At 49.1% G+C, this 13,796-nt stretch overlaps 1 protein-coding gene across 1 annotated transcript in view; it reads right to left on the reverse strand.

Moving 5' to 3' along the window:
* CSF1R (colony stimulating factor 1 receptor) overlaps window positions 1–13,796 on the reverse strand; it is a 45,477-nt gene that overhangs the window by 6,779 nt on the left and 24,902 nt on the right. Inside the window, exons 8-15 of the mRNA XM_006863875.1 lie at window positions 11,955–12,070; window positions 11,646–11,766; window positions 11,347–11,531; window positions 7,932–8,047; window positions 2,486–2,612; window positions 2,245–2,349; window positions 1,745–1,855; window positions 672–837 (exon numbers count right to left, since the gene is read on the reverse strand). Of these exons, the coding sequence (XP_006863937.1) occupies window positions 672–837; window positions 1,745–1,855; window positions 2,245–2,349; window positions 2,486–2,612; window positions 7,932–8,047; window positions 11,347–11,531; window positions 11,646–11,766; window positions 11,955–12,070 (1,047 nt within the window). The remainder of the gene's footprint in view (window positions 1–671; window positions 838–1,744; window positions 1,856–2,244; window positions 2,350–2,485; window positions 2,613–7,931; window positions 8,048–11,346; window positions 11,532–11,645; window positions 11,767–11,954; window positions 12,071–13,796) is intronic.

The raw sequence follows: 13,796 nt of genomic DNA on the forward strand, positions 1-13,796 counted from the left end.
TCTGCACTGCTTCTCCATGGCAAAGGGAGTGGGTGCCCTGCAGGTCCTAAGCAGCACATGCCATGGAAGAGATGGGTGGTTGGCTGATTTGATCTTTTACATATAGCAAGGTGATAGTGCAATGCTTAAGTGCTTGGCTGCTAGCTGAAAGGCAAGTGGTTCGAACCCACAAGCTGCTTAGCAAGAGAAAAGACCAGGTGATTTGTTTCCATAAAGTTTGTTGTTGTTAAGTGACTTCGAGTCGATTCTGACCCATAGCGACCCTGTGTAGGGTTTCCAAGGAGCAGCTGGTGAGCTTGAACCACCGACTTTGCGGTTCAAACAACTTTGCAGTCTGGCGCATTAGCCCACAGCGCCACAACATAAAGAAAAACTATATAGATCAGTTCTAGTCCATCTTATAGGGTTGCTGTGAGTCAGGATCAACTCGAAGATTCATAACAACACCCACCACCAAGCCGTGAGCTGCCCCATCTTTGCCTTCAACTTGCAGTACATCACTGATGTGCAAATATTTTTGCAATGATGAGAATCAGTGCTGCATTATCTGTATAATCTGGGTTGGCTGCTCCCTATGGTGCAGACAGGAGTGTGAGGCCACACCCACACCCAGCCCTGAGCTAACTTTAGGGGCAGACCCAGGTGTTCCACTTCTCAGTCCTGCTTCTTACCTACGTAAGTATTTCTTCTCCAGGTGGATGTTCTTGTAGCCAGTGGCGATCCCATCAGGGCCCTGGCCTGCACTTGAGTTGAGTCCCAGCATAGCCTCAGCCTTCCGGCGAAGGAAGTTGAGTAGGTCGCCATAGCAACAGTATTCAGTGATGACCAGGACAGGGCCTACAGCAGCCAAGAGAGTGGGGTGGGGGCAGACTGAGATCTGAGTTCTGTTCATGACTCTGTGGACCTCACTCACCCCAGCTGTCTAACACAGAACCAACTCTAAATGTTGTTTTAGCCACTCAACAAAAACACAGAAGAACGAACCAACTTGACCCTACAGACATATATGCGGAACTCGGACATAACTCCACCCAACAACAGCACCATGGGCAACCTTTTCCTATGAGCATGAAGCATTCTCCAGAATAGATGGTACATTGGGTCACACAAAGTAAGTAAGCGTCAATAGATTAAAGAAAAAGAAAAAAGAATCCCTCTAAGAAGTCAATCAGAGCATCCATTACAAAAAGGGCAAAAGACTTAATAGATGTTTGCAAACAGGTGTTCCTAATACTAAATGGAACATATGAAAAACATTTTGTTGTTGTTTTAGCCAAGGGATTCTTTCAAAGGAAGTCCATGGTGGTATGATATATATAGGTCAAATAAAAATAAAGCTGTTATAGGTGAAGAGAATGTGAGTACAGGCCCTGGGCACCTCTGTGGACCTGGAATGAGTGTTTGCCCAAGCATCAGTGGGTCGGGGCTTCTTAAACAATAGATTTGGGGGGTTTGCTCCAGCTGAGTGTCTGGGTCAAGGAATCTGCATTTTTTTTCTCTCTCCAGATGATTTGGATGCTCACTGGTGTCTGCAAATCACTGGTGTGAGCTCCACAGAGCTGTCTGCATCCCCAGAATTAGCCTCTGACTAGTCAGTCAGTCGAGTCTAGGGGTTTAAGGGATGCGAAGGCAGGGCACTTGCAGGAGATGGGAAGGGGAAGATGGCGTGAAGTGGCTCTGGGGTTCCTGCATATGCTGAGAGGGCTAAGGCTATGGACCCCTTATCCCTGCCAGGACCTCTCACCTCCATGCGTGCAGGCTCCCAGAAGGTTGACTATGTTCTCGTGCTGGCCCAAGTGGCTCATGATCTTCAGTTCTGACATGAGGGCCTCCTTCTCGTCAGCATGAGCCGTGGCTGAGTGATGAGACCACAGATCCCATCAATGAGCAGAGAGAAGGACACCGAGAGCCACAGAGATAGGAAGCCAAATACAGAAATCCAAGGAGGAAGCAGAGGTCACACAGAGGTCCAGATGCCGGGAGAAGAGGGTTAGGGAGAGAAAGATGGGCTGTCACTGAGCTGCTCTTGCAGTGAGAGAAACCAAGCTGTGGCCAGACCATGGCCCCAGGTAGCCGGCGTGAACCCCAGCTAGACGCCCCTTCACACCCAATGGTTGACCCAGGCCTCCTCAGAACCAGGAGTCTGGAAAGGCCGAAAACAGGGATGATGCCTCTTACAATGACGAGTCACACCCACCTTCCACTCCACTCCCCAAGGTCCCCCAAGTTCCTTCCCCGACTCACATTTCAGCATCTTCACAGCCACTTTCAAGACAGCATCTTCCTTGCCCAGACCAAAGGCTGTGGCCTCTACCACCTTCCCAAAGGCGCCAGCTCCAAGGGTTTTACCTACCAGATAACACTGGCTCTTTAGGTCCCTGGGCACCAAAGAGCCTTCTCTCTAAGAGCCCACTGGCTCCCTGCACCCCTCACCCCACACTGGCCCTATGCACAGGGCATAACTGGTGCTGAGGTCCCATCTCACCAAACTGCAGGTTGTTTCGGGGAAACTCCCACTTCTCACTGTACGGCAGCTGGGTGGGATCAATGAAGGTATAACTGTTGCCCTCATATCTCTCAATGATCTTCCAGCGTACTTGGTACTTGGGCTTCTGTGGTGGGGAGAAGGAGGAAGACCTGTATCAGTCAGGTCTGGCTGGAGAACCCTGAGTCTCATCCCCTGAGAGCAGGGGGTATGGGCAGACCCATGGGCCGGGGCTGGAGAAGACTTGGGGCAGCCTGGCATGTTGTTGCAGAGGTCAGTGTTCATCTCATCAGACTCAGCTCTGATCCTGCCTTCCCATATGACCTTCCTTCTCGGAGCCTCAGTTTTCCTACCTGTGTACGGAAGGAGTTGTATAAAATAATCTCTGAGGGACCTGGTCATTCTGCCCATGCTTCCTCCCGCCCCTTCATCTACCCAGGTATTTGAGCATCCATTTGTGTCAGGCACTGTGGATTCAGAGCTGAAAAAGACAATGTCCCTGCCCTCATGGAGTTTGCATTCTAGACACATTAACCTCAATTCAATATATAAGGAGCTCTGGTAGCACAGTGGTTACAAGTCAGGCTCCTAACCTCACAGTCAGCAGTTCAAAACTACCAGTGGTTCCGTGGGAGAAAGATGCGGCTTTCTGCTCCTGTAAAGATTTACAGCCTCGGAAACCTTATGCAGGGTCACTATGAGTTGGAACTGACTCCACGGCACACCACCACCACCACCACCAATATATACGAGCAAGTAGGGGTTTTCAAATAGCTCTGGAAAGAAAATAAAACAGTAATGGAATAGAATGTCACTGGGTGGTGCAAATGGGTTGTACTCGGCTGCTATCTACAAGGTTGGTGGTTTGAATCCATCCAGCGGCACCTTGGAAGACAGGCCTTGGAAGAACTCTACTTCTGTAAGATTAAACCAAAAGCCAAACTGGCTGCCCAGCGACCCCCTACGTCACAGAGTAGAAGTGCTCCAACGGGCTTTTGTGGATGTAATTTGAACAGAACCAGATCTCCAGACCTTTTTCCCATGGTACCACTGCATGGGTTCAAACTGTTTGCCTCTCTGTGAGATTATCGCCATGGAAATCCCTGGGAAACAGTTCTCCATGATTTGGAATCAAATAGGAGGGAGCTTCATAAAGTCCATGGAAAAACGGAATTGAAAGATAATGAAAATTTTTAAGAAGCCCCCTCATAAGTTGATAGTTCCTTCACTGCCCCCCCCCCTTAATGGGACAGAGAGTGATAGGGTGATGGAAAATTTAAGATAAATCAGGGAATCCTCTGAGGACATAAATCCCTTTGAGTGGCGACTTGAACAATGAGGAGGAGACAGCCAGGTGGTAATCAGGAGAGAGAAGTTTCTAGGCACATGTCAATAGCTAATGTAAATAGACCACGATGGGACGCTCCTGGTAAGTTTCAGGGATGGGAAGGTGTCCAGTGGGGCTTGAGGGATGGGAGAGGAGGTTTGAAAGGCTGGAAGGGTTTGTAAGCTGTGATGTGTGTGGATTCTATTCTAACTGTAGCAAGAAGCTCTGGAGGGTTTGTGTGGATTCTATTCTAACTGTAACAAGAAGCTCTGGAGGGTTTGTGTGGATTCTATTCTAACTGTAACAAGAAGCTCTGGAGGGTTTGACCAGGAGGATAGCATGATGTAGCTTTACATTTCTAAACTATAGAGAGAACAGGCCCACTGGGCAGTAAGTGTCTGTAGGACCAGGACCTTTGGAAAGACTGGAATTCCTTCTCAGGTTTTACATGGGGCCAGTGAGGCAGACCCGGATCAGGGAAGCATCTCTGTCTGGATCTCTGTCCCACCCTAGAGGCAGTTGCCCAGGGACTGTCCTGCCAGCAGTGCCCATGAGAAGTGCTGATGGAAGGCTGAGTTTAGGGGGAAAGTGGAAGCTAGGATGGGGCAGTGGAGGACACTGAGACCCTGAGTCAGCAGACCAACTTGTTTTCTGGTCAGGCCTTGGGGATGGGGACCAGCTGGCTTGTGTTTGCAGCTGAACTTCCCCCAGCTCCAGGGCAGCTAAAGGTGTATAATAGGGGTTTGGGGTGCGAAGTGGTCTGTGAATGCAAGTCTTACCCAGGTTAGGACAAAAGACTCCAGATAGCTGTCAGAAAAAACTCCAGGTTTGGGAGAAAAGACTTCAGTTAGACATAAGGAAGAACTTTCAAGTTCTGATTAGAAGGAAGGGAAGGCTGCAGATAAGCTTAAGAACATGGTATGGCTTAGGAGAATAATCTGTCATAGGATGTAAAGAAAACTTCGGAATCCCTGAGGATTCCAGCCCTGTAGATGGGTCCCTTTCCAATCTGAGAGGCAGAGACAGAGTACAAGGAGGGGCATCTTAGCTCTCCTGGCCACTTCCAGTTCCAAGAGCCTTTGTAGCCACAGCTGTTTTCTCTCCTCACCACTTCTCTTTTCTCTGTCTCTCTGCAGCTGGGCCTGAGTCAGCCCCCTCATGTCCCCAGCCAGGCAGAGGGCAGGGGATGTTGGTTGGGAAGGGGGCTTAGGGGAAGAAGAGGTTGTTTGGCTGGAATCTCAGATCTTGAGAAACTGGATACCTGGACCTACAGGAGAACTGTCTTGAGTGTCCCCCACCACCCTTCCTCTGCCCACCTTGTCCACTGCCAGGGCTGGATGTTCAGTCCCAGGCCAGCCAGGGCACCACTGGAAGGGTGAGCTCCCACCGGGACCATTAAAGAGTGTCGGGATGGGCCTTCCCAGGCCAGATTTCCTAATAATGGTAGTAGTGACTAAAGACCACAGCGCTGTAAGCACTTCCTGTGAGCTGGGCACTGGCTAGACAGTGCACATCCTCTCTTGTATTCCTTACACCAGCCCTGGGGGACCGAGGTGGGGGATGCAGTCATCAAAGACCCTCCCCACCTGGGTCTGCTAGTTCTGAGTGTGTGGGAAGGTGGAGACCTGAACAACTCCCATTGGAGACTTTGGGGGAACTCTCCTGTTCATCTCCAATGCACCCTGTCCTCAGAGCTCAGTTCAACCCCAGAATCCTGGCGTCTGAACCAGCCTGCCATCTCCTTCTCTCCTTCCTTTCCCCTGTCCTTGGGTCCCTCCCCCTCCCAGCCTGCTGACTCCTGCCCTTTTCTCTTCCCCCTCTGACACCCTTTGTGGTCTCCCTGAAGGCCAGAAAGGCAGTGACTCAGCCCTGAGGCCGAAACAGTCTTACACAGGCTGGAGGGCAGGGGCTAGGGGACTCCTCTCCTCTAAGACTTGAGCAGTGAGGACTAGCCACTGGGATGGGGCAAAGCAGGAGGATTGGATGGCTCCAATCAGGCCCCTGGAGGCAGGAGAATGGCCAGTGCCATGGCATATCCTCCTTCTCTGGCTTGGAGGGGGCTCAGAAGCAGTTGAATTTCCAGGCTGGGAAATGAAGAGATGACAGGAATGCATGTTCCAGAAATGGTCTCATGGAAAGAAGGGAAGGCAGCCCGAACCACCACCAACTGGGGCTGCTCAGTCCAGAACAGAAAGGGCTGGCTCAAGGGGGACCCAGCCATTCTCCGGAATCTCTGCTCTGTGGGTGACTTGTAGGCAGCTTTCAGTTCCATATAAGGAAGACCTTTCTAACAGAGCTGCTCAAAAAAGGAACAAACGGCCACCGGTCACTGAAGGTGGGCGAGCACTTGGGGTGTGTGGTCAAGGAGATGCCCAGCCTCAGATGTCTCTCCAATCCCAAGATATATGAGCTAACTGGTTCTGAGACCACTTCCCTTCTGGGATGAAGGGATGCGGTTTCCACTGCTGAGCGGTGTCTGTGCCTAACACCAGTCTGAGTCTTCAACACACATGATGTTATTGAGTCCTCACAACAGCCTGGTGGAGCAATTGCCACTAAAACCCCAGGTAGAGAAACCGAGTCTTAGAGATGCCATCTGCCTGAAACTGGCAGAATTTGAACGCAGACCTGTCAATTATCCTGACTTGTAAATTAAACTGCCAGTAGGCTCTTGAAATGCAGAGGAAGATGAGCTGTTAAGGGTCACCCATTCCCATGGTACAAGTGGAGAATCTAAGGCCAGAGAGGGCAGTACTTCAACAAGGTCACACAGCAAAATAGTGTCAGAGCAAGGAACATGGAGGTCTGTTTCCTGGGTGCTGTGCTTGGAGCTGCCTCTTCCTGCAGGTGCTGACCTGAGCGTAGAGAGCCCAACCACAAAGACCCCCAGGATGATTGCCCTCTACTCTCACTCCAAATCGGCTCCGAACAAGAAAGCCCTCAAGACAGATGTGGGGAATATAAGGCAGCAAAGGGGGTCCACAATGTGTGTTATCCACCCTGAAATGACATCACTCCTTTATTCAAACCTGTTGATGGCCCTGGAATGGTAAATTCTACTCCTCAGACTCTCAACCTCGCTCCTCCCTGTTCTGCCTACTTTTCCAGGCACTAACATTTCTGAAACTTTCCCTGGTCTTTCTGTGGCCCACACCTTTTCCTTCATCTCACGTCCATTCCTGCATATCCCCCTCCTCTGTCCATACCTCTTGCTCCACTCTGCCTCTGACCTCCCACAGTCCTCCAGCCTGCCCCTTCTTAGCATTGATTCCATTGGCCCTTGTGGTTGAGACTTCAAGGTGCTGGGTGGGAGTTGCCTGGGACTCAGGTCCCACACCACACCTTACTTCCTTGTGGAGGTCTTTTAACCTTAGGCAGACTTAGCCTCCTTGTTGGTAAAATTCAGACTCTGATCGTCCTCTCATCTGGGGTTTGATGATTCAGAGGGAGGCTGGTTTACATAACAGTAATCAATATAGCTTTGGAGTCAGGGCCTCAGGGCTACTGTTTACCAGCAGTATACTGGGGTAACTGTCTCAACTTCTGGGGACCTCAGTTTCCTACTCTGTAAAATAGGGTTAATACGACTGTCTTTGTCACTTGAGTGAGATGATGTCATTGACAAACCAGAAAAACGCCCATAAATAACTCTGTTACTTACTGAGCCCTCAAAGTGGCAGAGTTTCACATTAAATGAGCAATGTACAATAAATGTTGATGTAAAATAATTTTCAGTGTGAAAGGATTCTACCTCCTCCACTAAACTACTTGCTTCTGGAAGTGAGACACAGGCCTGGCTCTGTGGATGTCCCATCTGTGCACCCAGCCTGAGACAAAACCCCATGTATCGGCTTTTCCATTCTCCTCATTACACCCCTCTCTCTGTAATCCATGCCCTCGCTTGCATTGTTTTAAACTAGCGATTGTCTCCTGCACTGGTCAGAAACCCCTCAGAGACCTGTGTGTTTTGACTTACCTGGCACCTGGCACTCGATAGAGAGCTATTGGCTGAATGTCTAACTGACAGAATGAGTGTGTGTCTGTGGATCCACCTGTCCTGGATTTGGCCCCGCGGTGTCGAGCTGCCCCAGCCCCTGCCCATGAGGCCACCCGGCTTACCTGCTTGTACTTGTACAGGAGGAGTAAAAGCAGCAGGAGCAGTAAGGCCATGCTGGACATGCAGGCAACCAGCACCGGTGTGAAGAGGGGCTCCTCAAGGAGTTGCTTACTGGCACCTGGAAGGGACAGGGCAAAGCAGTGAGCAGGCAGGGAGCATGCTCAATAAAGACTGCAGTAGGTGTTCAATCATGCTCACTGACTGAATGAAGTCTCCTGTCAGCAGGAAGCTCCTGGAACCTAAGTGAACATTTCCTTCAGACAGGAGTCCTCCCCGTTCTGCTGGTCCCTAGCCCCAAGCCCTGCCCTAAATCACAGCCTCTTGTAGTTGGTGAGAGGTACACCTGAGGTCATGCAGCCCCAATTGCCAGTACAAGGAACCCCCCTACAGCATCTTGGCCTAGTGACACGGTGAGTGGGAGGAACAGGACTCTTCACTTCCTACAACTCTGGGCAGCTGGCTCAGAAAGACCTCCTACAGGAGGGTGGCCTAAGACCTGTCTCCCCAGTGTTTATCCTGCATCTTCCCCATGTGCCCTTTGGGACCACCTAGCCCTTCACAGGGTCTGCAAGCTGGGTTCCTGGCCCCTGGGTCTCCTCTTCCCTGGATCATAGCTTTAGTTCTCTTAAGTGGCTTAAAAGACTAAATAAAGTTCTGTTCCTTTACCCAGATCATGAGAGATATCATTGCTGATGTCAGATAGATCTTGGCTGAAAGCAGAGTAATACCAGAAAGATGTTTACCTGTGCTTTATCGACTATACATAGGCTTTCAACTGTGTGGATCATGACAAGCTATAGACAACATTGCAGAGAATGAATATTCTGGAACACTTAATCATGTTCATGAGAAAACTATATACACACCAAGAGGCAGTCTTTCAAACTGAACCAGGGGATCCTGAATAGTTAAAAATCAGGAAAGATATATGCCAGGGTTGTAGTCTTTCATGGTACTTATTCAGTCTATATGCTGAGCAAATCATCTGAGAAACTGGATTATATGAAGAAGAACTTGGTACCAGAACTGGAGGAAGAATCATTAACAACCTGACATAAGCAGATGATACAACCTTGCTTGCTGAAAGTGTAGAAGACTGAAAATACTTAGTGATGAAGATCTGTATATGGATTGTACCTTAATGTAAAGAAAACAAAAATCCTCACATCTGGACAAATAAATAACATCATAATAAATGGAGGAAATGATTGAAGTTGTCAAAGGTTTCATCTTGGTTGGATCCACCATTAACACACATGGAAGCAGCAGTCAAGAAATCAAATAACATTGCATTAAGCAAATTTGCTGCACAAGACCTCTTTGAAGTGTTCAAAACAAAGGTAGTCATTTGAAGACTAAGATGTGTCTGACCCAAGTCATGTTATTTTCAATAGCCTCATATGCAAGTGAACGTTGTACAATAACTAAGGACAGTAATAAAAGAATTGATGCATTTAAGCTATGGTGTTGGAGAAGAATACTGAAAGCACCAGGAACTGATAGAAAAACAAATAAATCTGTGTTAAAAGAAGTACATACAGAATACTCCTTAGTAGCAAGGATGGATTGCCATCCTTTGTCTCTCTTACTTCAGACATATCAGAAGGGACCAGTCCCTGGAGAAGGGCATCATGCTTGGTAAACTGGAAGGCCAGAAAAAAAGAGGAAGACCCTCAATTAGATGGGTTGGTACAGTGGCAGCAGCAATGGACTCACGTGTAACAATTGTGAGGATGAAGCAGGACCGGGCAGTGTTTCACACTCTGAGTAGGAACCAACTTGTCAGTACCTAGCGACAACAACAACCCAGATCAAGAAAGAGCCCTAGTGGTGCAACAGTTGAGTACTCAGCTGATAACTGAAAGGTCGGCAGTTGGAATCCACCAACCGCTCCTGGGAGGAAAGACCTTGCAATCTCCTCTCCTAAATTATAACCACAGCCTAAGAAAGCCTGCAGGAGCTGTCCTACTTTGTCCTATGGGATCACTGTGAGTCCGAATTGATACACAACAATTCCTGGGTCAAGAGCTTGGGTCTGAGGTCAAATCTCAACTCTGCCACTTAGGAGTGCTATGGATTGAATTATGCACACACACACACACACCCAGGATATATGTTGGAATCCTAACCTCCATACCTGTGGATCCGATCCCATTTGGGAATAGGATTTTCTTTGTTAGGTAAACGAGGCCATACTCATTTCTGAGATCTAAACTGAGGAGGGTTAGACATGGAGACACAAGCACAAATAGAGAACAGACACCTGCCTTGTGGAAATCACATAGGAATCAAGGCAGGCCGGGTCTACAGAAACTAAAAGAGACCTTGCCTCAGAGCAGAGCTAGAGCCCGCCCCTAGACTTGGTACCCTGAATTCTGACCCTAGTCTTCTGAACTGTGAGAAAATCCATCTCTGTTACTTAGAATCGCCTGCTGGTGGCATTTCTCTAACAGCAGCAATAAGACACTAAGACAGCAGAAGCTGTGAAACATCTAGTCTGTGACTTCTCCTTAAGTATCAAGCATATCATCCCCAAAATGGGAAGAAAAAAAAATCACATTTCTATTCTAGGGCTGTGAGAGCTAATTGAGAGAATGCACAATGCCTGGCAGGGACAAAAGCACCAATAGCAGGCTGGCTGCACTATGTTAGCATATCAGCAGCCACAGCCAACTGTGTGCAGGATCAGACCTGGACTTAGGTGCTCCAAGGCCAGAAGCTAAGACACAGGAGTGACCACCTTTGGGCCAGGCTGAGGCCAGAGACCCTTTCTGCCTCTCTGGACTCAGAGAGCCTCGCAGCCTCGCTGGGGTCTGGCCCCAGTGGGTGTTTGTTAAAGGCATGAGGATACTGCAGTTCTCTGCAGCTGTGGCCTCTCAGAACCAGACAGAGAACTAACCATCAAGAATCTTTTTGCAAAACAGAAACAGGCGCCCCTTCCTCCGGGCAGATGCAGTCTCATGAGCAGCAGTCCTTAGTGGGAAGGAGACTACGGGGAGGTGGAGGGGCCTAATGAGAGGGCTGCTGCGTGTACTTGCTCATTGTCCATCTCCCTGATCAGACTCCAATTTCCATGAAGACACAAGATCCCCAACCTGGCATGAGGCTGGCACACAGTGGCTGCCAAGTACACATTTTGAAGGAATTAATGAAGATGCAGGAATATGAACCCAGGTGGCCAGGTTAAACTGTGTTTGCTTCAGGCCACCTTTGCTCTGGACCCATGTCTGCTCCCATGTCTCCCCCATAGTGTAGCCCACAGAGCCACATGTCCCCATCTTGCTGCCTCAGGAGACTGGTGGGCAGCAGGGGCCTAGCGTGGGGTCCGGAGAGGTAGAATTTGGACTTGCTCCAATTGGACATCTGGCCCTGGACTCCCTCCCATCCTAGTCTGCAGGGGAGCGGGAAAAGACTCACGGACAGAGAAGGGCCAGAAGTGGGAGTCGTTCCCCACCCAGCTGTGGGCCCTGCACTCATAGGTGGTGTTGTGTTCTAGGACTCCAACCATCAGCAGGCTCCGGATGGTCACCTTGTCGAAGGGCTCCTGTCTTAGAACTTCAGGGTGTGTGTCCTCCAAGACCAGCTTCTGGACCTTATTACATCTGGGACAGGCAGAGTGTGGCTCAGAGCTGTGAGGTGCCCCTCCCATGAATGGAGTGCCCAGCCCCGCCCCACTCTCTGTGGTCAGGTGAAGAAGGAGGGCTGACCCCACTCACCTGTCAGTTTGGTCCTGGCACTGTAGCCAAGTCACATTGGGCTGTGGGTACCCCGTGGCATAACAGACCAGGGCACCAGAGCCATTGATGGAGGTCCACATGACCCTTGCCTCTGGGGGGTCTGAGGAGGAAAGGAGGTGCAGAAGAGTAAGGGATCAGACTAGAGGTTCAGTCCTCACCCCACCATCCCTCACTGAGGGATGAGCCTGCTCGTCCCAGCCCTGCCAGTACCCCCTCCCTTGGTCAAGCCCATCCATCTCTTTAATCAGTGCTGGGGATCCAGGCCCCCATTTCCACCCCATCACTCACATAGAAGGGTAAGTTCGAAGGTCAGATTTTTCCAGCCTTCCTCGTTTCTGGCCAGAAAAGCATAGCGGCCGGCCTCATAGGGTTTCAGGCGGGGCAGGGATAGAATGGAAGTGTACCTGGTGGATTGGAACAGGTGGTCTAGGGTAAGCTCCAGCGTCAGCATGGCCACTACCAGGACCTCAGGCTTAGACAAGTATTAAGGGTTTATTTCATTTTGATAACAATTCCTGGGCATCCAACCTGAGTTCCTTGAGGCATGAGGAAACCACTAAGTCTATTTCCTTAATTGGTTTTCTTATCTGTAAAGTGGTTTTGCTCTGAGGTTTAGCAGAGGTGACTTCTGTAAAGGGCTGCCTTCCTGAAGCACCTCACAGGCACCCACTAACTGTACCTACTTTCACCACTATCATTACACTGTGCATTCACAAGAACAGCCGTCTCTGCTGAAAACGCCAGGGCCCTGGTCAGCTGCCATGCCTCAGTCGCCAACCCTGCTGAGAGGGACTGTGAGTGGGATAAGAGGTAGGACATATGGCCCTGGGTTCCAGGCCATGGGGCTCAACTCCTTGCTGCTGCCATTTCTTAACTGTGTGATCTCTCTGATCCTCTGCTTCTTTTTTCTGAGGGTGATTTGATGGTGTGACACTGTAGGTTAATGCACTGGACTGCAAAGTCAGTTTGAACTGCAAGGTCAGTGGTTCAAGCTCCTTGGTCACTATGGGTCAGAACTGACTCGACGACACTTAACGAAAACAACAATTAATCTGAGGATTCCAGGCATATGCATATCCAACTCAGGTGTGCACTTAAGTTCCTGGTACCCTTTATTACCAGAGGAGGAGGCCCAGTAGCACTGAGGTTAAGCGCTTCGCTGTTAACCTAAAGGTCAGTGGTTTGAAACCAGCATCACCTCCATAGGAGAAAAATGTAGCAGTCTGCTTCCATAAAGCTTTCAGCATTAAACTCTATCTAATCAGTTCTATAGGACCACTAGGAGTCAGAATTTACTCAACAGCAATAGGGTTATTTTATTACTGAAAAGGTCTGGGAGCAAAGGCTAACAAAAATTTTTCTTGGCTGATTGAGATCAAAGGTTTAAAATTTTTTAAAATTCTTATCTTATTGTTGTTAAGTGCAGTTGAGTCAGTTCCAACTCACAGCAACCCTGTAAAGGGTTTAGAGGGAGCGGCTGGTGAGCTTGAACCGCCAGCCTTCCAGTTCAAACTGACCTTGTGGTCCAGTCCTTATCCTACAGCGCCACACCAAGACGCCATTGTTTTTTTAGTATCTATTTTATAGTTTGTCCATCAAGGATACGTATTGCTTAGATAATAAATTTTAAAAATAAATAACAGAAAATGAAACATAGGCCCTCACAAATGGATAAACAAAATGTGATATATTTCTACAATGTGAGTATTGTCCAGACATGAAAAGGCATGCAATACTGCTACATGCTATAATGTGAATGAACCTGGAGGTCAGGCTAAGTGACAGAAGCCAGTCATAAAAGACCATATGTATGATTTCATTGATATGTTAAGTCCAGAACAGGGAAATCTATGGAGACAAAAATAGGTTTATGGGTGGAACAAACAAGATGGCGGATCGGGTGGACATATAGCAGAGAGCTCCACCAACAATACAGAATACCCAACCAAGCAGGTTCAGGGGGGGTGGTCCCAGAACTCTGAACCGCATATAAAGGAATACTTAGAAGGTTGGAAGGCTCACAGCTGGGGGAATTTGTGGCAGAAGAAAGAAATCTATTGCTTTCTAGTTCAGGACGCTCGGCTGCTCCAGGAGCCGCCATCTTGGGTGAGACCACGTGGGGAAAGGATC

The sequence above is a fragment of the Chrysochloris asiatica genome, unplaced genomic scaffold (genome assembly GCF_000296735.1).
Source record: "Chrysochloris asiatica unplaced genomic scaffold, ChrAsi1.0 scaffold00057, whole genome shotgun sequence".
In the NCBI taxonomy this organism is placed as follows: Eukaryota; Metazoa; Chordata; class Mammalia; order Afrosoricida; family Chrysochloridae; genus Chrysochloris; species Chrysochloris asiatica.